This window comes from Tauraco erythrolophus, chromosome 2, assembly GCF_009769465.1.
Source record: "Tauraco erythrolophus isolate bTauEry1 chromosome 2, bTauEry1.pri, whole genome shotgun sequence".
NCBI lineage: Eukaryota > Metazoa > Chordata > Aves > Musophagiformes > Musophagidae > Tauraco > Tauraco erythrolophus.
Window position 1 is genome coordinate 127540008 of NC_141466.1, and position 25603 is coordinate 127565610.

Here is a 25603-nt window from a genome sequence, read left to right on the forward strand (position 1 = left end):
AAGTAGAGCAAACCTTCCAGTGTGTTGCTGCTATTTCTTCTGGAGAGCAGCTTTAACAGAGTTAAGAAGAAAAGATAACTCAAAACCAAAAAGCTAAGTTCAGGTGAAATCAAACCCTGCAAGAACTGAAGGCTCTAAGTCTATTTCTACTCAGAGGAACAGCATCTGGATTGACAGCATCTTGGTGAATCACTCCGTCCCACCACTCACAGGCACGTCCCCGTACCACACATCAGCACCTCTGCAGCTCACCCAGACTCTCCATGATGGCAGAACAGGAGATTAGATCAGTCTCAGGAAATTAAATCAGTATCAGCAGAAGTAAGGAGGTCTCCACTGCTCTGGTGAGGTATTACAGCCTGACTAAAAGCTGTCTTGTATTTAGAGCGAGGACCTCTCTTTGATTTTCCAGTTGTGAAACATTGTGTGACTCCTCATAACATACAGGGATATTGATCCAGGGATATACTTACTCTTCCATTTGATTTTTGTCTTTGGACTTTGCTTCTGTGATCTTCTCCTGCCTTTTCTTGTCCATTTTTTTCTTCAATTCTTTCTTTTCTCTAATGCATAAAAAATGAAGGCAAAGTTCAAAATGCATATAAACAAAACCCACACAGAGTTGTAATCGATTGTAAGGGGAATAGCACCTTACTTTTCACATGTTTCTTTCAGTTTCTTTAGCTGGCTGTTCTGACACTCCTCTGCTACATCTGTCAACTTCTGAATAAGCTAAAAAAAAAAAATCAGAAGAAACAAAAAATGTTTTTTCAGCTAAACATCATACATGCATCTAAGCTTCCTCAAAAGTCTGTAGCAGATGTGAAAGTGCTACACCATTCCCTGATTAATTACCAATGATCAAAAGCCAGTAAACATTCTTATTGGTGTAAATGCATTCTTAACTGGAGTCCAGCCAGACTCGTGTATGTCCACCTTACACAGAAATTACTACTTTTCTGTACATCAAAGTAATACAGTCTCAGAATATTAAACGTAAAATCAAAATATATTTTACAGATTTTACCTTTGCTAGGAATTAAAATGCTTATGTTAATTCATAAATGGTCACAAACTAAATTTATGCAGTACAAATTACAAATTTAGTTCCTGTATGACTGAATATTAAAGGTTGTCTGTGAGTGCTGAAAATATTCCTCTTGCATTGAGCATTATTACACGGAACAGCTTGGATTTCAGGGTGGTCAGGTGGATACTGAAAATTCATGCATGACAGGTAAGAAAGGGAAGCATAGATAAGCATAGCCTACATTTTGATCACAGAGCACTGGATTCAAAAAATCTGAGTGCTGGTTTGAAACATCCTGTGCAGCGCTGGGACCAATCTCATTCGTGCTGCAGCTGCTAACAAAAAGTGGGCTTGTGGTGGGGATGCTGGTGGGAAGGGACACATGGACAGGGCTCGTGTGCACGTTCAATGAATGGTGAATTAAAGTGGGAAACGGGACCAATTTGGTTTGATCACCCCCTCTAGTTTAGGTCTGATTCTGTAAAATAATCCTCTCAGGATGATGAACCAGAGAATGTATAATAATGTCTGGCTGGTCTGATCCAGCTTTTCACTTCTTAGATAAAAGAAGAAAGATACCGACAATAGACTCTCCTCTAAAAGAAAGACATCAGAAACAATCTCTTGACTGCAAAGCAGATTTTAATCGGAATATTAACTCCTGCACAGCTCAGAGGGAAAACTGCCTGAAGGTTCTGTGGTAAAATATTAATTTATCCTGACGCTACCTAAGTGGACAATGCTGAAAATGCAACTTTGCTTTGAGAAATGTCATTTCTCATTTTCAAATGAGAAATGAGCTAGTTTACAACATAAGTCCAACTATATGGGTCCAAAATTGTTTGTGGTCTTAAAAATTTAAATCCCTGAAATGCAGCCAGCAACTGTTACTTGAATTTGGGCTCTCTCCCTGCGGCACAGGTAACTGTGTCCGTGCACCTACTCTGGAGCAGCTTCTGCTGGGTAATACTCAAGTGGTCCACGTACAACCGGTGATAAACAGGGCATCACTTGGGAACTGCAGCACCGTGTTATGATCCATGGGAATGAACTTGTGAAAAGGCTTTGCTAAGTGATATCCATGCCTACCACTCCTCTGACCTGTTCTTTTGGGATAGCAGGGCAGAGTACATAAATCACTTCACCCAACAGTAAAGAGGCAAAACATCACATAATAGAAAAAATTGTGAGAGAGGATTGTCTAGAGTTGAGAAACAGTTTGCACTCCCATAACACCCTTTTAAAATGTTCTTTTCTTCCTGAGAATATCCATCAGCATCAGCTGCCATCTGCCCAAGCTCCTCTATTTCAGCTCAGAGGGCCTACAATCCTGCTGCAGTTGTCAGCCAAACTCCAGCTGTAAAAACACAAGCTGGCTTGGACTGAGGGATGCCAAATATTTCTTCAACATATACAGATTATGTCTTGCACCCCCTTAAAGCATTCATCTGCAACAGGAACACTGTTTGGCACAACTCTGTGCCCTGGGGAATGTTTGAATCTATTTTCGTTTCTTTATTTTCATGGTGTTCCAATTTACTTCCCAGCTAATCCTGCCTCCTTGAGTGTTGTACGTTTAAAAAACGTGGCTGAACAAAATGGGAACATCATCCAAAAGATGCAGTAAACTAAGAATTACGTAACTAGAGGTAAGAACTCTCTGCGTTAGCAGTAGTAGTAGCCGCTGCCTTTCTGCCTTCCATCCAAAGCCTTCCTAGCTGTTAGAAGTGCTAGTGACAAAGTGACACAACAACCTCTTGAAGTCGCAGCAGACCACAGGGAAACCAAGCTTTGAAACGGACTCCAAGTAAAAGGAAGCCCCACTTAATTACAATGTCACGCTGCTTTCGTTGCCCGCCCTGCGACCGCTAAGGAAGAGCAGACGACAGGAGAAACGTACCAGCTTAATGTGCTCCCGTTTCTGGTACTTCTCACTGTAATACTGCTCCTGCCGGAGGTTCAGCAGCTGCTGCTGTTGCTTCTCCTTCAGCTCGACTAACTTCTGGGTCATTTCAGAGTCGAGAGCAGCTAATTCCTGTTCAATAGTCGAAGAACTGTGGTCTGGGCTGCCCGGTTCCGACCTGGAAAGACAAACACACCCCGCCAAGGTGTAAGTCAGTAGGCAAGTACGCTCTGCCCCATAGTTAAACCTTCTTCTTAAGGCAGCTGGTTGTATGTAGTCCATTAAGAAGTTTCTCAGCACCACATATAGGGCCAGAAGATGATTGTAGCTCTAGTAAATCAAATAATTTCATCTTTTAGGAAAAAAAAAACAGCGTTAACACTTTATTAATGAGATGGCTATTGCTTTTAAGCATTATTTTACTAACCCATCATGGTGGTGTGAACCAGACTTAGTATAAATGAGCTATAAATGCAAGCGCCAAGACTTCCCATAAACAGATGCCCATGGAACTTGTTTATCCACTTCCAGACGTGCAACTTGAACTTCAAAGCTGCACAGTCCTCAGCAGAAATGGTGAATGCCAAGTAGTTTGAAAACTGAGTCATCCTTGCATACACTTAGCAGTAAATTTAAGAGCCTAACTTTACATCTGCATTTACAAAATACTTAAAATGGTAGGAACATCCCTTTATTTGGTATTTTCTCCCCCCTTCAGGAAATGCTACACATCGCACACACAGAGGAAAGTGCTCTATGGACTGCTGACATTAGGAGGAAAGTTTACACCCCAGTGGGGAGTAAACCTCAGGAAGGCAATACATAGAACCAAAGGAAAAATATAATGAGAAAGCTAAAAAGCAGCACTAAGGAATAGCTTTGGGTTTGGAATAGCTTTGGTTTATGTCTTTTTTTTTTTTTTTTCTTTCTGAAGACGGAAGGATAGATGTAATTGTGAAAGGAGACATGATGACACTAAATTGCTCAAGGAAAAAATAAGCAGCAAAAGCAGTATCACTCTCTGGTCAGCACTAAACTAAACCCAAGAAAAACATTTTAAAAAAAAGGAAAAAAAAAATATCATGGCATGTCCCTGCTCTGCTGCTGTGTTTACTGCTGTACTCAGGTGTTAAATCAGTTGCCTGGGAAACCTCAGAACAGTGCATGAGATGGACAAAACAGCAAAACCTTGAACAGAGAGGGCTGACACTGGGAGAAAAACGCATTTGCTACTCAGAAATTGGCAGAGATGACAATGCAGAGAACTTGCTACATTGGCTGCCTCTCTTCTCTCTCCCTGGTCCAAGTTTGCAGCTGCTGTCAATTAGAGTTCCTTCAACTGAAATAACGTGAAGCTGGTTTCATCGGTCTGAGGACACGAACCAAGGTAGCCTCTTTTTATTTCTTGTATTTTTATTGTGTGTGAATATTCTGCTAAAAGGTTAAGCAGCATCAGTGTGATAGGTGAGGATAATTTAAACACAGAGCCAGAAGACAGTATTAATGAATATTAAAGTCGGCATATTATGCCATTACACTATACATTTTAAAGCTGACATTTTTATTTTTGGGAAAAAGAAGTAAGGCCTATTTCAAACGTTTGCTAAAATATTAACACTGTCTTTTAAGGGACATGATCATTAAAGAAACTTCAGAATAACACCAGCAAAAAACATTCATTTGTATAAATAAATACTTCAGATTTCCTCTAGACAATGGCTTTACTGAATCTTGGCCCAATTTTACACCAGGGCATGAAACGTGGATTGCTTCTCACCAGAGACAACACATTTGTATGGCAACCTGATATAGGGACTCCTGATGAGGTAGTGATTTATACTTTGCTCTTACAGGCAAACAGCTTCAGTAATAATTTAAAATTATAAAAATCACCTTTTTCCTTGGGATATAGTATTCTATTAGAAGTCTGCTGCTTGAGGTAATATGTACTTGCAAGTTTGAAAATCCCTACAAATATATTCCTTCCTTTTTAAAATTCAACCTCAGAGTTTTTAACCTTCAGATTTCTCTGTATCTGCACATAAAACTTCACATCTCTGCAATCATCGAGACAGCTCCACATAACAGACTGCAGGGTTTTATTGCCTGATATCACGAATGATTTATGGTCAGATCATAACAAAATAAAAAGAAAACAAAATCCTTTTTACTCAAATAAATGACTCATTTTATTTACTCAGTTTATTTTTCTGCTTAAATTTGAATAGAATATGCTAGAGAAAAGACAGTCTGCCACTGTCGCACACATGACGATGGAAAATACAGTGGGTAAAATAACCCTGTGCGCAGCTGACAACCAGTCATTAAGGGAGTTTGTTATGCTTCAAGTGTAGAACATGGAAACCTAAAAACTGGCAACAGTTAAGGCCAACTGAACACAGACATCTGATGAGTGTTAAGCTCTTATTAAGCCCAATGACATTCTGCCATCAGGTGGGCATAAAGGAGTAAGCTCCTTCCTAGGGACAAGTGATGGCCTGAATCCCAGTCACTTACAGAGGTACTACCAACAAAGTTAGCAGCCAGAGAATGCTTGCAGCCTTTTTCCCTGATGACCTCCTACCGAAAAGTATCAAGTAAATTTTTTCTATGTTCATTCAATGTCTCCATATTTAAGAACTGCAGTTGTATCAATTTTATGTAAAAGTTAAAGAGCTGTTGTGCTTTTCTAATTACTTTAAAAAATAATGTTAAAATGAGAATGCTGCACTAATAGGAGAAATAAAAATTTAGGAGAGTACCCTTACCTGATTATCATTCTGTTGTAACAGTATCAGACAGTGATTGTACCTATGTATGTATATGTTTTGCCAGGAGTTAAGAACTGATCTTTATTAACATATAGTTCCTTACTATATGAACTAGATAATAATTGTGGAAGATTAATGAGTCATAAGTCTTTGCATTTCAAACTGATAAATACAACTCTCCTTTTTTATTATTACATAAACAAATAATACAAAAATGATATCAGAACACACAAAGAGAGAGGGCAATGCAAAATTTAGAAAGAGACATAGCACATAAGGGGAGTGCATGCAGAGGCAAAGCCAAGCAGTTGTTAAGAGATCCCCAAGTGGTCTGGATCAATCACAATTTAAACAGTAGTCAGATGTTTATAACTTTAAGGTGTTTCTTCCACCTAATTATACAGCTGACACCTTCTAATCTAGCATGAGTTTTTTCCTGCGCTGTTAACTTGGAGACAATGCTCTTCATTCCTAAATTCAGAATATCCATTTTACCCATAAATAGCATAAAGGTGGAGTAAATTTTGTTCCTGTTTTGACACTGGAGTCTCTTCCAGACAGCACACTGTGGTGGCCCAGAGTAAACCAATGGCTTAACATGGGCAAGATGACCACGTGAGCTGGCTGCAAAAACTTCTCCTTGCCTGCAAAAGGAGCTACGTTATGAAGTTATACTATTAAGTGCAGGGCAAAAGCTTCCATGGATCTGAGAGTCCTTCTCCTAAAGGAGGTCAGCATGGGAGAAGATGGAGTGCTCTGATACAACGTGTTGCAGTTGACCTAAGTACAAAAGTAAAACACTTTATCCAGGTACGTTTGAGTTCCTTCACACTGCAGTCTGGTTCTGGAACTGTCCCAGCGTGTAGGGGATGCCCCCTCTCACAGTCTGGGGTTAAGCTCACTACCTAACCACTGCCTGCTGTTGCCAGTGCAGCTGAGCCACCTACCCATACCAGCGGTCTAGGGAAAGTCCCAAGATAAATATTGTGTGCCCTCATTTACAGGGAAAGAGATCTAACATGGTGACCAACTTGTCTGGCTTCTAGCAGAGAAGTAGCACACTGTGGAGAGGGCTTTTTCTGATGATTTCAATATCAAAGGTCCTGACTTCATTTTACCTAGGAATCTTGCTGCTTTTGATTTTTTTTCTGTGCTCTGATGTCACCTCCAGATTAATTGTAGAGTATAAAAGTAGTAAAGATCTCCAATACCAAGAACAGGAAAGCTACGTTCAACGTACCTTTTCTTACTGTCTCTTTTTGCTGTTTTTTCTAAAACTGCTCTTCGTCGCAGGTAGTCATTTTGGATTTCATTATACTTTGCAGTGTGCTCTTTGATAAGGTCAGTGGTTTTCTTGTGGTGCCTCTTTACAAGGTCCTTCATTTCCTTGTAGTGTTTCTTTTGAAGCTTAACAAAAGACTTCTGTTGTTTTAGCTCCTCAATAGTCTGTGCTTCCACTTCTACAACGACAATAACAAAAGCCACTTCAATTTTCCAGTAATGTACGATTTCAATCAGAGAACCCAGAAATTGCCTTTAGCAGGAAGGAAACTAAGCCTGCTTGTTTACTGCTGGTAAGTGAAATGTGCTCAATTAAAGTAGCTGAGTAGACCTGTCTGGAAATAAGGTAATCAGACTGAAAATACTGTGGCAAATTTAATTGATATAGGAGTAAGAAGTGAGACGAAAATTTAGAACACCGAGATGTGTAGCAAAATAAAACCCATGTACTGTCTTTCCTCAACTCTTTCAGATGCAAAAGGTTTCCATCAGCCCTGTGAACCCAGATGACAGCTTGAGATCAAGGTCTGCTAGCACGACCTCCACAAGCTCACCTTACATCAGCAATTAAAAAAAAAAAAAAAGTGCTGGAGAGAAGGGTGACTTGCATGATCTGAGGCCACAGCTCTAGGAAAGCCAGACCGAAGACCCCTTCCCAGACAACGGCCAGCAGGTACTTCCACAATCTAGGCCAGCCTCCTTCTATTACACACAAGGGAGACTGAATAAGAGGCAATTGACATGCAGATTTTCATGTCTTACCTGTTTTCCACACCTAAATGCAGGCCCATACAAGATTTGGACATGGAGTGGGTTCTAACGTAGAAGAGAGTGACTATAAAATAAACTGAGTTATGAGATTTGTAATCTAAACTCTAACTCCAAGCTGGAGGACATGACTCTCAATTGAACAGCAGGACACTAGCTAACTGACAGGCCAGTTTGCTTAATGTAATGGTAATTTCAATTTTGTAGGAGCAATGGGAACACTGCAAGGCTAATGAAGATAAAATGGCTTCAGTACTATTCACAATATTCAGAGCAAATTTAGCTTCTGTTCTCATAATGATGCTGGTCTTTTATCTGCATTAGATGGTAACGGTGTGCTTGTGAAACTACAACAATTGGGTATTTAAAAAAAATCCCTGTTGATACAAAACATGTTCAAACATTTGATAACTTCAAAGCTGAGGAAGAAAACATGGTATGTACATTTTCTATGAGTTACTGCAGTCCTAATCACTCAAAGAAATGTCTAAGCCAGACGGCTTATTTAATAAAAAAAAGGTTTCTCTTGGCAAAACAGTGTATCATTCATGCAGTGTAAACTGTGTATTTATTACCTGTGAGGACACTCTGAATAAGATCTTCTGTCTTTGCAGGTGCTTTCACTGAACCTAGAGGTAAAAGAGATGACTGATTCCAATTCTTTTAAAGCAACAGCCATTATTGTGCTGCTTGATTGCAAATTAAAACATGTCAGGTGACACAGGACATATGCTGACATGGGCATTTATTAATCATTTGAGAAAACACATCTCTTGAGCAGAATAGCAACACGGAGAACACCACCAATCCTGTGAACCAACACAAAAAGGTAACCTTTGGAAAAGCCATGAGAGCTTTGTTGTTTTACTTATGAGGAGGATGTTATTGAACTCATTGACACCACTCATATGAATCATTAAGTGGTATTAGTACTGATGATTAGTACACCTGCCCGGTGTTATGATGACAGTGCAAGATTTCTGTCCACCAGATGAATCCAGCTCCTTGGAAGTCAGTTTGATCAAGCCTATGAAGACTGCAGTCATAAAATCACACACAACGTGGTGGAACAAGCGTTTATCATAGGAGATATACCATTACAGAATATTTTAGGTATCTAAGATTTCATTTTGTATGTGGAATAACATGTAACTACATGCATAAATTAAGCATATTTTTAAAATCAATTTAACGAGATTACTGCACTTGCAACAATAACCAGGAAACTTTCTTGCCTGTAACAAACTTCGGTTCCACCACAAAAGTAACTCTTAAATAGAAGATATGTGTATATTTGAAGGCAGCTGGCCATAACAGCATACTAAAGTAATGGGAAAATTTCTACCTATTTTATAAAACCAAAACAAACAAACACCAAAAAAACCTTTGTTCTTTAAACACAAAGCATATGAAAAATTATTATCCAGATTTATTTTGAAAAGATAGGACCTTTTTTGTTTTGCTTTGGTTGTTGTTTGGTTGGTTTTTTTTTTTTTTACCTGGTGCTGGTTGGCTATGGACAACCTGAGTCGCTGGTTTCGGTGTAAGAGAGGCAGTGCAATTTACTCCATTTTCTGCTGGTGTTGGCCTAGGTTCATTGTTAGCTTCAGATGGTGCATCTCCATGGTCAATCTGACAATACATAATAATTTACATTACTCTTCACAGCTAACAGACTTCAAATTACTTATTTACAGGTCTAGTTCAGCCTCTTTTTTAAATTGTAAAATTCCGTACCTGTTATATATAAATCTTTCTAAAAGAAAACAAAAAAGATATCCTTAAGAGCCATGGTAATCCAGGTGATTCACTTGTGCAGGGTAAATTTCAAGAAGAAATAGAGCATGTATTATTCTGAAAAAGCATTTTTTATTTTAAGTGGATATAACTCATCAGGGACGTTTTTCAATACAGTATATATTAGCTGCACCAGATGTGAAATCTGTATTTTATTAAAAAGCATTGTTCTCTGCCATAAAAATCTGTCTAGAAATAATGTAGAAGCTGGCATGAAAATGCTAGTCAAATCCCTGCTGTGAACAAAACGTGTACACAAAATTACTTTTAAATTTCATAGACACACACAGTACTATAATTTTTCACCATTCTTACAGAGCAGAGATATACTTCTGATTCCCAAGATCTTACATTCTTGTAATTACACTCCAAGGTATGTAAACAGTACCTCCATCCTGTGGCATAAATAGATCTGTGGCATCCAAATATTTAAGCATTTTCCACAATCTTTTCTTTCTCTCCAGTTTCCTAAAGGCTCAGGCTTACAGCATACATTGTACTAGGCACTGAACATCTTAATATTTTCTTGTGACCACCAGGTTTTAAGCAAGCACGCAGCAAACAGAAGGTCATTCAAAGCAATTTTTATTTTGAAATAGCCAAGCCCCCATTCCTGCTGTCCCTGCGAGGGATCAGTTGCCATAGTGTCTCAGGGTAGTTTTGGATTTGTTCCTTCAGCTGCTTCCATTTCATTCTTTGATGGTAATCACATTACATGCAGAGGCAGGATACCACAGTTGGTTTTTTTCCCCTTGATTACTCCATACTTGCAAAATATCAGCCTGCACTGCATCAACAGAGGCAAAATACCTTTTGATCTGTTTTGTGCTGCTCCTGCTGCTGATTTCCTTCATCTTGGCCCTGACAACATACTGTATATTGCAAAAGGATTTCTGTCTCAACAGCCTTTTTCTACCAAAATTATAGGAGACAGATACTGTAGTCCAAAATATGATGCAATTGAAACCCAGTGCCAACAAATTCATTTATATCAAGCAGGAATAATTGCAATAAAATAAGGAAAAACATGAATAAGCCAACATTTAGGACAGTAGGACGATGTGACTGACAAAAGCTGTAGCTGCAACAAACACTTGCAGACACGGTTATCCCCTCAATTCTCCTTTAAAATATACTCCTCACGGGATGCAATTCATTAGTTTAATAAAAACGGTGTTTTCTCTATATATCAACATTTAATACGAATAAAGCTAAAATTCCTAACTTCTGGCAACTTTGTGCCCCAAAAGCCACTGCATGGGAAAGTGGGTATTATCTTATTTTTGGGGGATTTTTTAAATTGATTTTTTTTTGTTTGTACGTAGTGCAAAATGCAGCATCACAGCTTGTTGAGAAACTATTACTCTATTACTCTAGCCTGTCAGTTTTGGACATAAAACATTACGCAGAAAACTAAAGCAGAAATGTGAGACAGGATCAGGAAGTGAATAAAGAGTAATTTTCACTGCATCAAGCAATCCAATCTCATTAAAAACCGCTTTCTCTTCTCATAATTCATCACACATAATGCTAAAGTAAACATGATTTTCCCTTAGTGGAGGATATTTTAGGCTCTTTTTAAAACATGATGTAATCAATCCAGCCTTATAATTTACAGTTTCAATATTCACAGAAAATTATTTATATTCCACATGCTGCCATGTCTTTTGCAAGACACTATGTTTACTAAGTAGAAAGATATGCAGGCACACAGGTACCTATCTATATGGCCTATTTTTATTTTTACAGAGAAAAGGAGGTGCAATATATTGGGGTTGGGAGATCTCTGGCACTGAGTATATCGCTGTTAGACTAGGTGGGCAGTTCTTAAGTCAGTTTGCCTCCATGCTCCTTGCAAAAGTATAAGCAAGGTCTCCCCACAAGAAGTGTCAGATCAACTTAATTTCTATTACTGTAACTTGGTATGATCATTATAATTTGCAAAACTTTTCCTGAATTTTCATTTTAAATAGTGGTATCAGGTATGCTAAGTGCAGCTGCTTTCCTAGAGATGTTTTTATTTACTTCCCCTATCAAAATAACTTTATTTAACCAAAGAAGCCAACTGGCTTCAACTGATTTATATCCAGGCATGCAAAACAATAGTTTCCATTTCAACACTGTGACTGTGGGGATGAAAACGTACCAACTGGTTACATCCATCTGCTTTAGGCTGGGAATAATCCATTTGAAGGAACTCCCAGCTGCAAATTTCTCTGGCGTATTTCTCCTGTCTGTGGAGGACACCAGGCAGGGGAAGAGAAGGCAAGCTTCACCACCTGTACGCTCATAGAGATTTATTCTGTATTCACATAGGCACAAGTTAAAGGTGCAAAACCCACACTGCAAGTACTACAATGCTTCCATTCTGCAAAAATTGCTGTTCTAAGGCAAGGCTGGAAAGCAAGAACTGATCGGAAAGCTCAAGGTATGAATTCATCTTATGCTCATGACAGGAATATTGCAAATAAATACAGAGAAGATGCTGACAATTTTGTCAGTTCTTCAGCATTCTTTTATGTTATTGCACTGATAGTTAATCTGAAGCCTAAAGAAAGGCTAATTTATTTGTTCAAAACAATTCACTACTAGGTAGCTTATTTGACTACTGTTTTGCAAGAAGCTTGAGGAACTTCTTATGGAGATGCAGTTTAAACTTCTAGGTAGCGAAGAAAAAAACTCTCCTGTGAGGGGAGGGAGAGAGGTGTGAGGAGGTGGAATCCGTGCTAGGAGACACTGTGCACACAAACAGTTATAGTGTGTAAATCTGAAACTGTACACAGGAAAATGGAATCCAGGTGTCCATTTCTGGCAAACACACTTAAGTACCTTTAGCTACGTTGCCAGTGAATGTACTTGCAATTATCAACCACTGTGATTCTCGTGGGCCAATGTAAGTGAATAAGTCAATTCAAGATTTCCAAGTACAGCCCAGCTGCCAAACCTCTTACCCAGAATGGGCATTTCTAAACAGAAGGTAACGATGGTATATTTAGATTGCCACTTAGAGCAGCAATTTTGTACCTGTCCCTTGCTGCTGAATCTCACTGAATGGTTACACACTTTTAGCAAATGCACCACTATGATCGTTACAGTTTTCTTTTACGAAATATTTCTCTGCTACTCCAGAACAAGCTCCTTTATCCAATGAGCTTTCAAGGTCCTTGACATATGGTAGCACTACCCAGGCACTACGATTCATCTTTCCTTCTTCCCATTTGCTTTAGAAGATACTCTGTGACAGAATTTGTACTGACTCTGTACAAATAAGCCTGTTACAGAACAGGAAAATCTGTACTTTTTCAAAAGTAAAAATGACCTCCAAGGTATATAAAGGATTATGTTAAAAAAAACCCTTTGCTATTAAAATAGAATCTCATGTGTGGAGCGTCCTAGATAAATGTCTAAGATACTATTGAGCATTTCACAGTGTCCTCATTCAGCCAAACTTGTGACACTGCACAAAGAGTAAATTGTTGGCCACTGAATTGTAATGACTTTCACTCATCCTGCCTGCTTCGGGAATGTATTCTTGGTTACAAAATCTAGTTCAATGAGGCTTTGCGCATCTGAGAATTGAAGAAGACAGGCATCAGAGCTGGGGAGAGTTCAGGATTATAAAGCACTTCTCCATGTTCACTAGAGACCTTTACCGAGTGCCTTTTGATTCACGTGATGTGCCTAGCATCTGACACAAGCAATCTTTAAAATACAACGTTGATATTTTCCAACATTGCTAGAAGACGTCTCAATGACAATGTCTGGAACAGAGAGACTGAACGCTTGGATGTGCACAGAGTTTATCAGAAACCAAAGCTGAACTGCCAGTACTCTGAATTATGTTCAAAATAACATCTATGCATTCGTATGCACAACACCTCCAATTATACAGAAAAATAGAGTTTACAACTTAGCCCGTAGGTCAGCATGTATACCCAAACAGACACCTAACAACTGGAAATGTGGCTCTCATAGCTTTCAGCTAAGCTAGAATAGGCCTGAACATTTATTTACTCTATGGTCTCCTCCTTCTTCACCTCTCTTTCTAAGATCTGTGAAGGGTTGGATCAGATGACCTCCAGAGGCCCCTTCCCATCTGAATTACTGTATGATTATACTGGGTCTCTTTAGGGCATGTTTGCTCAAAGAGAATGTATAGAGACATCATAACCTGAGATACAGGAGTGTTTCGGAACAGAATAACCTCTCCAGAAACAGAGCCTGAAATTCGGGAAAATTTGTAATATTTTCAGGAAAAGCTACATAGAGTTGTCTTTTTTTGTAAGGGCAACTTCAGCATCATGCTGGAAAACAATAGGCAATGACTTACAAAGATTTAATTTACTACAGAACAAAGTTGGAAATCAGCATACGCTTAACATGGTTTTTCATTCAGCTTTCGGAATCTCTCTGCTTCTGAACAGTAACTGGCGACACACACAACATGCTGCCTTCAGTGAAACACACAGTGCTGTCCGTGCTTCTCGGCTACAAAATACTCTAGTCTCATTCTAGGTGAGATGTTTACAAGTGTTCAAGTCATCAACACATACAGTTCCCAGAGACTTTCAATATTTGTCTAAGTAAAGTAGGTGATTTAAATACTATAACATCATTTGCAAAGACTCTGAAACTTCCCTTACCTCTTTCTTTACCTCCTCCTCATCTTCCAGAGTCAGTGCAGCCAGTTGCTTAGCTCTCTGCTCCATCAAGTTTACATATCTGATTGGATTGGATAAGGCCTCAATCACATCTAGAAATAAAGCAAATACTTTAGTTTCAAATCCCTTATGTTATGGTTCCAGTGCTCCTAAGGTTTTAAGAAAGAGACTGTATTTTTCATACAGATCTGCTGCTGATAGGTATTCCGGGTCCTAGAAACAACGGTGGAGGCGAGTACATCGTCATGCACAAATACTCTAACACAAACTCTCTTTGAGTCTGTGCTTGGGTCTCATGGATGTGCATTTTCTGCACAGTGTTTTATGATGGCATTAGCCAACTAAGATCCTGCTTCATATGAGTACAGAGGACCATTAGTAAAAATCTTGTCTTTGAAAAAAATCGAAACAGTGATACAGAGTACTGTTTTTCACTGAAGATAGAATCATAGAATAATAGAATGGTTAGGGCTGGAAGGGACCTTCAAAGGCCATCTAGTCCAAACCCCCTGCAAGGAACAGGGATATCTCCAACTAGATCAGGTTGCTCAGGGCCTCGTCCAACCTGGCCTTGAACGTCTCCAGGGATGGAGCATCCACCACCTCTCTGGGCAACCTGTTCCAGTGTTCTACAACTCTCGTGGTAAAAAATTTTTTCCTAATATCCAATCTGAATCTACCTCCCTCTATTTTAAAACCATTAGCCCTTGTCCTATCACAACTGGCCCTCCTGAACAGCCTCTCCCCATCTTTCTTGTAGGCCCCCTTGAGGTACTGGAAGACCGCTATAAGGTCACCCCAGAGCCTCCTTTTCTCCAGGCTGAACAGCCCCAACTCTTTCAGCCTGTCCTCATAGGAAAGGTGCTCCAGCCCTCTTATCATCTTCGTGGCCCTCCTCTGGACCCTCTCCAACTGGTCCATATCCTTCTTATGTTGGGGGCTCCAGAACTGGATGCATGGATAGTATGGTCTTTAAACCTGTGCTTGTTTAGAGCTGATTCCAAAATACAATGCTCTACATTAAGCATGGCACTTTGCTTAGGAAACAATTGCATACTACTGTGTCGTGTAAGCAAAGTTTCATTTGCGTTTCAGTGGCAAATGCCTGGGGTATTTCCTCCTTTACAGAGTCATTCAAGGTTCTGCCGAAAATAGAAGTCTTGGTCCTAATCCTAAACCTCAGGCAGGCCGCTGTAAATCAGGCCATCAGAAATAACGATCCATCAGATGCAGAGGTTTGTTCACAGGACTGTTATCCCAATATGGCAAGTCACCTACACCACTTTCATTTTACGTTTTTAGTAACCTTTATATTTCCCAGTAAGAAAACGTCACAGAATTACCTGCGTAAGTGTCAGGTACATAGTCTTTGACCTCTATGTACACAAAGAGAGCTGGCAGTGTCAAAGGTTGGTTCCTCTCATTCCTCAAACAGATGTAGTGATAGCCTGCAAAATAAGAAACAACCAGTTCAGAGCATAAATTCTGCCACAGGCATTTCCAACGTAATTGTGTTATCATTTGTTATTTATAGTGTGGCTCCAACTGAGCAAGCAATCCCAGGCACTTCTGGTAGGGAAAGATTGACCTGAAGGGTTTCACGGATAAGTATACAACGGACTGTCAGAAAGGTTCATGACACTGCAGTTTAGAATGGTATTTTCCCTTTGTTTTTACATCTCTGAACAATGCTAAAAATTGCCATTTATATAATTTTTGATGCATTCTAGTTTATTACCTTAGGATGGATTTTTTTTATTTTTTTTTTAAGCTCTTATTTAATTTTCAAAAGTGACCCTTGTAATACTCAGGAATCTGAACAGTGAAGTAAAACTGAGAGGTAAGAATCCACCCACAACACAGTCTCTAATTTAAAAAATAGACAACGTGGAACTGTAGCTACAAGGTGGGGGTGTGTGACCAACCTTAGAAATGTATCCCAATAAAGTGCCTTTTCAGACTGTTTTGAAAGCTGGCTGACTTGCAAGAGTGAGGGCACACATTACAGTGTTAATGGGGCAGTCCCAAACCCTTCCTCTCAGCCACCTACACCAGCACCTCTTGTGCACTGACACTTTTCTGACTTGCAGCTCAGCAAGGTAAAGTCTGGAAAAAAGTGACCTTCAGAAACTGCGAAGCCTTCTGCCAATTTAGCTCCCCAAAATGCTTCACCATAAGGTCAGACACATTAATGCCAATTTAAAGACAGTGACGGAAGTGCAGAGGTAGGGGTGGGAGAAAGGTGCCTCACTGGACTGATGTGAACAACTTCATCTTCAAGTAATGGTTAAATCCTTGTTTTGGGAATAATGGTAATTCTGTGGATTTGTGTGATAGTATGATACAGTTTTCAATAATGTCTCAGAAAAGAGAGAAATTAAATATCACAAAGGTTTCTCAGTTCCCTCAAGCTCCTCCAGCAAATTTTCAGCATGTACACAAACTAAAATCAACGTGCTGCCCTCCATCACATGCTGTAAACCAGTGATTACTCGAGTCAAAAAGGACAGAAGATAGGCCCGTGGGAAAAAGCTCTTGAAAGCCCTTGTATGATTTAACACAGCGGCCTTTGTTCTAAAAAGCACAAGCTGAAAAGCAGGTACGTGATTCTGCGCTCTGCTGAATTGATTCTGTGCCGCACGAAGGGCGAGTGCCATGAAAGAGGATCAGTTATGGGAAGAGTTCACTTTCATCAGAACAGTGAAGTCCTTCACATCCCCCTTTCTCCTCTCCAATCACCCATCTTCCTCTGGAGCTCGGCAGATCCTCCACAAGGCGATTACATCCACCAGCAGAAAACAGCTGAGAGTTTTCTGCTGGACTCAGAAGATGAGTTGGCTCACAAAAAAGGTGTGGAGATTGGCAGAGCTGGCACAATGAATGGCCAGGGATGCATGGCCAAGAGCAGGGTAGAGAGAAGGGAAGGAGAAGGGAAAGTAAGTGACAACTGGTGAGGAAATCCTGGAGCAGTGACAAGCCCAGCAGCCACCTCCCACGGCTAGCTTGCAGTGAGGCCATGCAACCCACACCAGCTAAGATAAAACCACTTGGAGCTCTTCTTAGAAGAGCCCTGACATCACCTGCCACAAGATAATGGACTGATATATATATTACCCCAGATCACGTCTCCAGGAATAATATGGACAACGACTGTTAGATACAGGGATTGTGAGCTTTGTGCTACTGCTGGGACTGGCTAGATAAGGTACAGAGCAGACACAGATATTCTTCCTTTTCCTGTGTGAGGAAAGCTGGGAGCATGTTTATGGCCCATATGCTTGCCCTAATTTAGTTTCCTCTCCTCCCCTCACTGGAAAAGCTGGCGCTGAAGTCGAATGCTTCTCTTGCTCAAAATGCCAATGTCACTGCATCTTTCTGAAACACGATCTCTAACAAGTCTCTGGCCTGGAAAATAACAGCTGAGTTGTTGCACAAGACAATTTTCAGTTAAGTAGCCGCTAATTATAATAGAAATAATTATATGATTTGGAAGAGACTAGTAGTTATTATTTTTGAGAAATAAAGATAAAAGTAATTTTGGGTTGATTTAAAGGTTTTGCAGAGATATAACAGCTTGCATATAGGTCAGCTCTTGCATGCATGTAAAAATTACATTAGGGGAGCATATTTTGCTATCGTTCCCAGCAATCTCTCATTCTCAAAAAGATGATATCAAAATTGGCTGTTGCTGCCCTCTTTCCTCTTAAAAGTGTACAATTGCACTTTTTAGCATAAAACTGTGAACATGCAGTCGATCTACCTGAGACCAGTAAGTGCCAACCATACCTCTGACTATTAATTCTATTGGTTTTCCTGGTTCATTTACAATTTTAAATTCCTGGTGAAATACGGTATTTTTCTTTTCAAAGATGAGATACATTATTCAAATCCTCAGTTGCTATAAATCTGCAGAGCGGCTGCTGATTTACAGCACTGGAATTCCGGCATGCTGCTTCTTTTCACTAAATAATGTCCATCTCATTGGAGAAAAAGAGTTTACCTGGTCGAATTGCTGAGACTGGTAATATTCGATGACCAATAAATTTCCCTCCTTCTTCATACACTGCTAGCCTCAAACATGCCAGGGAAGGTAAAACGACCTAGAAGGCAATATTGTTGCATTATTAACTTTCAGCTCTGAATGAAACAGCTCAGACACAGGCTATATGGCAGACATTAACATCTACATCTACCATATAAGAGGTCAGGGTGTATGCACCTGCACGTCAAAATAACTCTCATAGAAACATTTTTCAATCAAGAAACTTGATATGGGATGTGTGCATAGGATGTTGAACCCAGCAGTTTGACCCTACATTTTCATTAGGATACAAGGGACTTTAGCAGCTCAACTTCTATCACACTTGAATGTCACTTTGTTTTCTGCTTATTATTACAGCCCTATGTGTTTTGTTTTGTTTTTTTTTTTCCTTTGTGTTTGTGCCAATGGGATTAGTTATTTCTGAGAATGGTCACTGACAGGCATATCAGTGTTGAAAACTCAACAAGCAACTCAACCTGTTTTGCGGAGTGTGAATGTACAAATTACATGAACCATGTCAACCCCAGTCGAATTTTCCAGTGCTGCAGCACACTCACTGGCTGGGCTAAAGACGTTTAATCAGGCAGGATGTTTACTAGTATTGGAGATTTACTTGGCACTACATAAGAAAGAAGGCCAAACAGTGAAAAAAGAAAATAAGAAATCAAGAAAGGTTACTTAAACTACCCTCCTAATATAGGAATCTTTAATATTACTCTAAAAAACTGTGTAGCATAATTCATCCACATGTTTTTAATCTGGGCACGGATATGCATTTTTTCAGAACATATGACAAAATTTATCTAGACAATGAAAGGAAAAAAAAAAAAGCAACAATCCAAACCAAAGAGTTTCTCTAATTTATTTTCAAGATTACTAAAAATAGTAATCTGTGCTTCACTGAGCACAGAGGCAGTCAGGCACGATTGTTAACTAAATAGAGAAATGAAGTACACTAATTAGAAGTTCATTACAGAAGAAAAACGCTAGCGATGTTTCCAAACTCGAGCTCTGGCAGGCTGCCAAAGGAAAGTCATTCAGAAGGCCAAATATTCAGGGAAAAGGGCTGTAATCCCTAGACAGCAGGGCTGCAAGTACCAATTGTATAAACACCTCTGTGAACTACATTTGCCTGGAGAAATACGGAAGAAATTGTTTTACAAACACCTGGGCTCAGGATTCACTTCACCACAGTGTCCAATAAGCAAAGCCCAGAAATGCTCTTAGGAAACTGGCTGCCAAGTACCTTGTGAAGCACAGTAAGACATTCACGTTGCACAATCCTAAAACATGCTCAGTGTTCTCTGCTCCCTCGACGTTTAGAGAATTGAGTCTGAGTAATATTGTCCAAATTGCATAAGTAGCTCAGGAGCCTACGTCTCATTTCAAGTGGATGGGATTTCAGTGGTTTCATCACCTAGGTTATATTTATATGGCACAATCTCGTGCTAAGCAGAAATAACAGATTGCTTGGAATGTATTAGCTCGGACAGCCAGATTGTTATAGCTGTATTCACATCGTCTTGCTCGCAGGTTAACAGGATCTGCTATTCAGTAGGGTGCTTCAGCCCAGGCAAAATGGTAATTCAGCTAAACTGCTTCTGGGACCTGTGCTTGCTCCTTAACGCACAGCACTGCACTGCGCTATAAAGATGAGTCCATCAACATGTCTTCTGTTTCCAGCTGTGTCAGTGAAAGAATCACCGTGACTTGAAACTCATTTGTTTCAGTAGGAGCTGGCATGACTAGAGTAGCAAAATTACACCAAAAGCGGTTAACAGTAACCAGTTCAAGAAATGACTATTTGGAATCTCTTTATCTTCTTTCTAACAAACGCAAAGTTTCAGTAACCCACAGAATTACTCTACTGGACAGTGATAAAACAAGCACAAGGCATGTCTGGCAAGCAAGTGTTACACTGACCTTCTTAAACACGATGGTTTCCTCTTCCCAGACGGGATTAACTGCATTGCCTTGAGAGGTCTTGGTCTTCAAAGCTTTTCTTCTTGTATCCACAGGCAGGCCAAACATGTCAACTTCTACATAGGTACCGACTTTTTTATCAGAAAGAAACTGACCTGAAATTATCTAAAACCAAAACAAAGGAGAACCACTAGAGACCACTTTGGTGGATTAGGAAACGAGTGGCTGAAATGCCGACAGGTTAATTCTCATTAATGATCAGACAGTACGCATTTAAAATCAAAGCAAAACAAAACCAAAACCACGATAAACAAGAAAACACTGCTTAATATTGCAGACACAGAAAAACAATTTATGAGGCCTGATTTCCTGTGACCCTGTGGTCCTGAATTCCCCCATGAGTGATAATGTGGTTGAGATCATGCTGTTGCCCTTCCCTCAGCGGGAATACTTGTTCGGATCCCGTTCTTCAATCAGGCTGCCTATTTCCACAACACAGTATCTTTGAGGACTCTCATTTCTATTCAGTTTCAACAACAGGTTCAAAAAATGCTGGAAGAAAAGAGGTATAAGCAGCAGAGAAACTACATATGTTTTTAACTGCAAGGGAGAAAACAAGCTGAAAAGTTGGTATTCCAATAAAGGCTCTTCACACAGGGTGAGGAGTTTCACGATGAAAAAAAGACAACTATAAAATAGCTGGTCTCTTCTAGTTCTTATTTTTAACAAAAACCACAACTCTCAGGTTTAAAAAGTTAAAGAAAGGTCTGCAATTACTTCAGAAAATGGAAGAGGCAGAGAACTTTGTAGCAGTGTCACTGAACCTTAACAAATTCAGGTTTGCCTAAAGCAAATCTTAATCTGTTCTCAGCTGTATCTTGTATAAGCATTGACATTTATAACCAGCAGAGCCTTCATCAAGCAGGCAGAGGCAGCTGACTTCTGACAGCTGTCTCATGACTCCTGGATGTTCATTCCTGTTAAAAATGCGGTGCATCTCCTAATAGGTATTGAATGACTTCCATCTCCATTTACTGAAATTACAGAAGAAAGTGCCTCTAAACCCACAGGATGACCTGAAAGCTTCCATGATTACAGGTCACCACAAAAGGTCATTCCCATATAGTCATCTTTTTTACCATGCATGTCATCAGATTATTACTTTATTCACATCCCTTCCAGCACTGCTCTGCTGTGCTTGTGTGTGCAGCCTGAGAGGAAATACTTGCTCTCTCTAAAAGAAAACAAGAAGATATTTTGCAGGTGGATTCTATAATATAGACACTGCTCTAATGGACAAGTCCATTAAAGGAATAACAGGATTTCAGAAAGTTTATGTTTTTATAACTAGAGACATATCAAGTATAAATTTGTGATCCTGTCACAGCCGATGCAATCTACCCCTCTAAACATTCATACAAGTAGTTTCATTTTGCAGATTCCTGGTGGTCCTTGAACTTCACCAGAGGCTCTTAAAAAGGAATGAAGAAAAGCAAGTTGGCAATGAATTGCAGCTGACATTTATGGTTCCACTGTTCTGCTGGAGAACTTATACGGAACCAGAAAATTTATTTATACTAAACAGGGTACTGTTCTAGCTATTCCAGTGCAACCTACCACTTCATAGCAGTGCATTTTAAATTCAGCTCTTTGTTACTAAAAAAACAGCCAAGCTACTCCTAAATCCATTCACTTCCCAATTACTTCTATGGAAAAGAATGCGTACGACAAAAATACATTTATTTATCCTGCAATATGAATTATGAGGCAGAAGATCCTCTGCAATCTAAAAATGAAATGTCTCTCCATAAAATGAAATGCATTTTATGTTCCTGACTTAGTATGGTCATTTCTTAGGCCACTGCATAACAGAAATACATCCATGCTCTAACATTGTCATGAGAGCACCTTTACTAGATGCATACATACCTTGACAGACAAGGTGTTAGCTACTATTCCATCCACTATACTTTCAGTAAATGGATCAAAGTGTTTGTCTGGTCTTCTCATGAATTCTGGCTTTAACCTGTATCCACTTTTGCCATTGTACTCGTACATCCCCATGTTTATTTGCATAGACAAATCTAGGTGTTAAAAATATTGATAAGAATAATGTTCTGGTTAGATAACGATTTTAAAAAGCAATAAAATAATACTATTTATTGTAATTTCAAAGCAGCTGTACTGTAAACAGCTATTTATGGCACATGTTGCTTGTTAAAAGAGGTTTTGGAAGTGATTGCAGCCACCCTCTTGGATTCTCTTGACAAGAAAAAGACGTCTGTAAGACATCTTTCAGAGACTACTCAATAGAGAACATTTTCAAATTTTAAAAGAAGCTTTGATACTTAGGTTTTGAGTTCCTCAGCATTGTATTGTTGCACCTGACCCAGCAGAGCACTTATATTTCTAACCCCTTCTAACATCAGACACTGGGTGCCCGACACTTGGTTAAAACTGGCCCAAAAAGCTTTTATTACTCCACAGACTCCCAGCCTGTGTAGGGTTTTGCTTTCCATGGAAAGTCGGTGTATACATAGGCACAACTGGAAAGGAAAAAGGGAATCCTACCACAGTACCATGTGCCCAGAGGCAGAACATGGCCAGGATATGTCCTGGGATGCATTAGATGGGAATGTTTGTATGTCTCAGACAGATAAAACCTTGGAAAACAATACATTCTGTTTCAAAAGTGACTTGTGCATCTAGGAGCCTTGAACACTCACTTTTAAAGTGGAATTTGCTGTCTAAGTCCCTTATGTCTTGATATACTGAGATTTTGGAAGATGCAGGAAAAAAATCTCTGCCAGATGCGGAATGCTGCTCAATGGTAACCACTTACAAATGATGACAATATGGAGGGCATTATGTATGTGTATTACATTAGCTACAGTATGGTAATTATGAATACTCCTAGTTAAAAAAAAACCAAACAACTGTGCTAAAAATGTTAATTAACAGCTCTGTAGTATCATTCAATCACTAGATGTCTTTTTGATGTATGAAGCCTTTCCTACCTACAAATCAGAAACCGGATCAGAGAAGGGGAAAAGTACAGCTTACAAAATCTAGAGACCAGCACAACTTACCTACAGTTTGGAAGTTAAGAGCAACCATTTGGCAGCCAGCATTCCAAAAGACTTGTGGCATGTAGTTCGAAGAATCTACACGTGTTCCCTTTGGGTAAATTCGGCTCAGCTGCATTTTGTTGTATCTAAACGGTGAGTAGTTAAGACACATGTGACAAAAATCACTTGGCAGGGAGGTGCAACTGCACTGTTTAAATGCAGGTGATCTTTACAGAATGGCAGTGAATTCCTTATTGGATTTCTGCCACCGTAACGCTTCTAGAGGTCCACAATTTTGTAGGAGATATGATAAATACAGGTTAACTAAAGGTGCTCTTTGTTCCTGTACTCAGTACTCAGAATAAGCAATGAAATAGCATAGGCATATGCATTAAAAAGATAGCATTCATAAAATTCTATTTATCATTATGGTTACTAATTTGGGATTTTCCTAAGATTGCATTCATAGAGGCCAAATAGCTGTAAACAGCGAACCTTCCTCTGGTGGGGGAGAGGTGCTCCATTAAAAAATAACTGCTCTTCTGGAACAGGCATTAGAATTGGCCTCTACATACAGACAGAGATGATGAGTGTGCACTTCCTATAGTTGAGTCTACAAATCTCAGAAATGAGAACATGCTGCAGGTTATCTGTGGAAATAGCTTTCCATTAATCTTCTTTAAGGCACTGTTTTATCTTGACCATTCATTCTTAACTGCAGCCATGATGTGAGACGTTGAGAAACATCAAAAGGTCTAAACAGAATGCTCTTTAGCTTTTCTTTAAAAGTTATAAAAAACTCTTGAGAAAAAAAAATAATTGTGTGGTAATAAAACAGCTCAGTGCTCTTCGAATTACAAGTATGATGGGAAAGCAAGCTCTCTTGTATGACTTTGCAAAAAACCATCAGCCACATTTTGAGAATTTGTTCATTGTAACTCATACCACCTCATACAGCATGATAAATTTAACAATGAGAATACAAAGTATGAGGTCTTCAATATGTAGTTTATGCCTATTCCCTGTAGTCCTAGCCCACAGCACAAGGACTCATGCCAGCTTTTAAATTAGCTCATCAGAACTCAAGCCAATTAATTTATCTAGGAAGACAGTCAAATCCACAAATTTCATTTGCGTTCCCCATTTCCCCAGCTCCTGTCTCCAAATTTCAATAAAGCCCTGTAACAGATGTCAGATATAGAAAGGCTAAGAAATCAGCTTTCTGAAAGTCAAGGATACTCCACGAATTCCACAGGAGATTTTGTAAGTTGCTCGAGCCCTTTGGTTTCCACAAAGGAAGACATTTCAAAACTTTTGTTGCGTTCTGAAAGTTTAAAGGGGAAATAAAAACAGTGACACGTTAGAGCATGCAATCATATGTGATACAAGAGCTGCAAACAACTGGCTTAGTCTCAGTTCACTTGTCCCATCTACTGTTCACCAGCCCATTTCACCTTGATCTCAAAGAGTCTACCTACACGACTGTTTGCTGACAGCAGCAAGGTCACTCCGCACATGGGAGCGCAGAGCTCTGTCTGAGCTCACATCAGCACTGCCCAAATTAAGGGCATCGGTACTGCCCGAGACTGCTGCTGTTCCAGCTTCAGGCAACAGAAATTCCATGCACGGGCAGAGACCTCTCATGTTGGCTCACAAAATACTACGTTGATCTGTTTGAGAGGTAGAGCCCAAAGCTCTCAGGTGGGATGCAGAGGCAACATGGCAGCTTTTGTGGCCCTGCTGGATCTCTAGATTGTCTTTGCAGGCAGATGCAAGGGTTTTGAGCCAATTCAAAGCTATAGTGACTAACGTCCGTATCAGATTAAACTAAGCAGTGCTCTAGCTGTGCCTACAGCGGTTCTCGTTATCTCCAGTACGTCAGAGCAAGGTCACATCTGTCTCAAACAGTCACGGAAACATTGCTATTTAATCAAGCCTGAAGGTACACTCCTGTGTCCCAGCAGGTCTTCAGACCTAACCCCAGACTGATACGGAGCTTCTACGACCTCTTTCATTTGGTCAGACTTTCTGACCTGACAGTGGTGAAAAGCTCCTCCTAAGCTTGTAACTCAGGGGGACAAAACACTAATTTGTGTATCATCTGTTACTCACCTTTACCTGATGTGTGCACAGCCTTTCAGTGTACCCGTGTGACATGCTGTAGCAGACAGCCCAAGTCGAGACCCTTCTACCTTCAGTATTTTTTGCTTTTGTACAAAAGGTAAGGATTCCTGTAAAATAACACCTTCCCATTTTGTCACTATCAGCTGCGTAGATTGCCTAGAAGGGGCCACAGCACTGGGAGGTCATAGCCATTAGCTCTCTCAGCACTGCTCTCTTTAAAAATGAGGGAAATGGT

The 25603-nt window shown here is 39.7% G+C and overlaps 1 protein-coding gene across 1 annotated transcript in view; it reads right to left on the reverse strand.

The window, feature by feature from the left end:
- Positions 1-25603, reverse strand: part of PLCB1 (phospholipase C beta 1) — a 398236-nt gene that overhangs the window by 64116 nt on the left and 308517 nt on the right. Inside the window, exons 17-29 of the mRNA XM_086631124.1 lie at positions 24484-24568; positions 23266-23390; positions 22106-22260; positions 20177-20341; positions 18212-18311; positions 15555-15659; positions 14194-14303; positions 9253-9385; positions 8329-8382; positions 6945-7164; positions 2931-3111; positions 656-732; positions 474-563 (exon numbers count right to left, since the gene is read on the reverse strand). Coding sequence (XP_086487250.1) covers positions 474-563; positions 656-732; positions 2931-3111; positions 6945-7164; positions 8329-8382; positions 9253-9385; positions 14194-14303; positions 15555-15659; positions 18212-18311; positions 20177-20341; positions 22106-22260; positions 23266-23390; positions 24484-24568 — 1600 coding nt within the window. The remainder of the gene's footprint in view (positions 1-473; positions 564-655; positions 733-2930; positions 3112-6944; positions 7165-8328; positions 8383-9252; positions 9386-14193; positions 14304-15554; positions 15660-18211; positions 18312-20176; positions 20342-22105; positions 22261-23265; positions 23391-24483; positions 24569-25603) is intronic.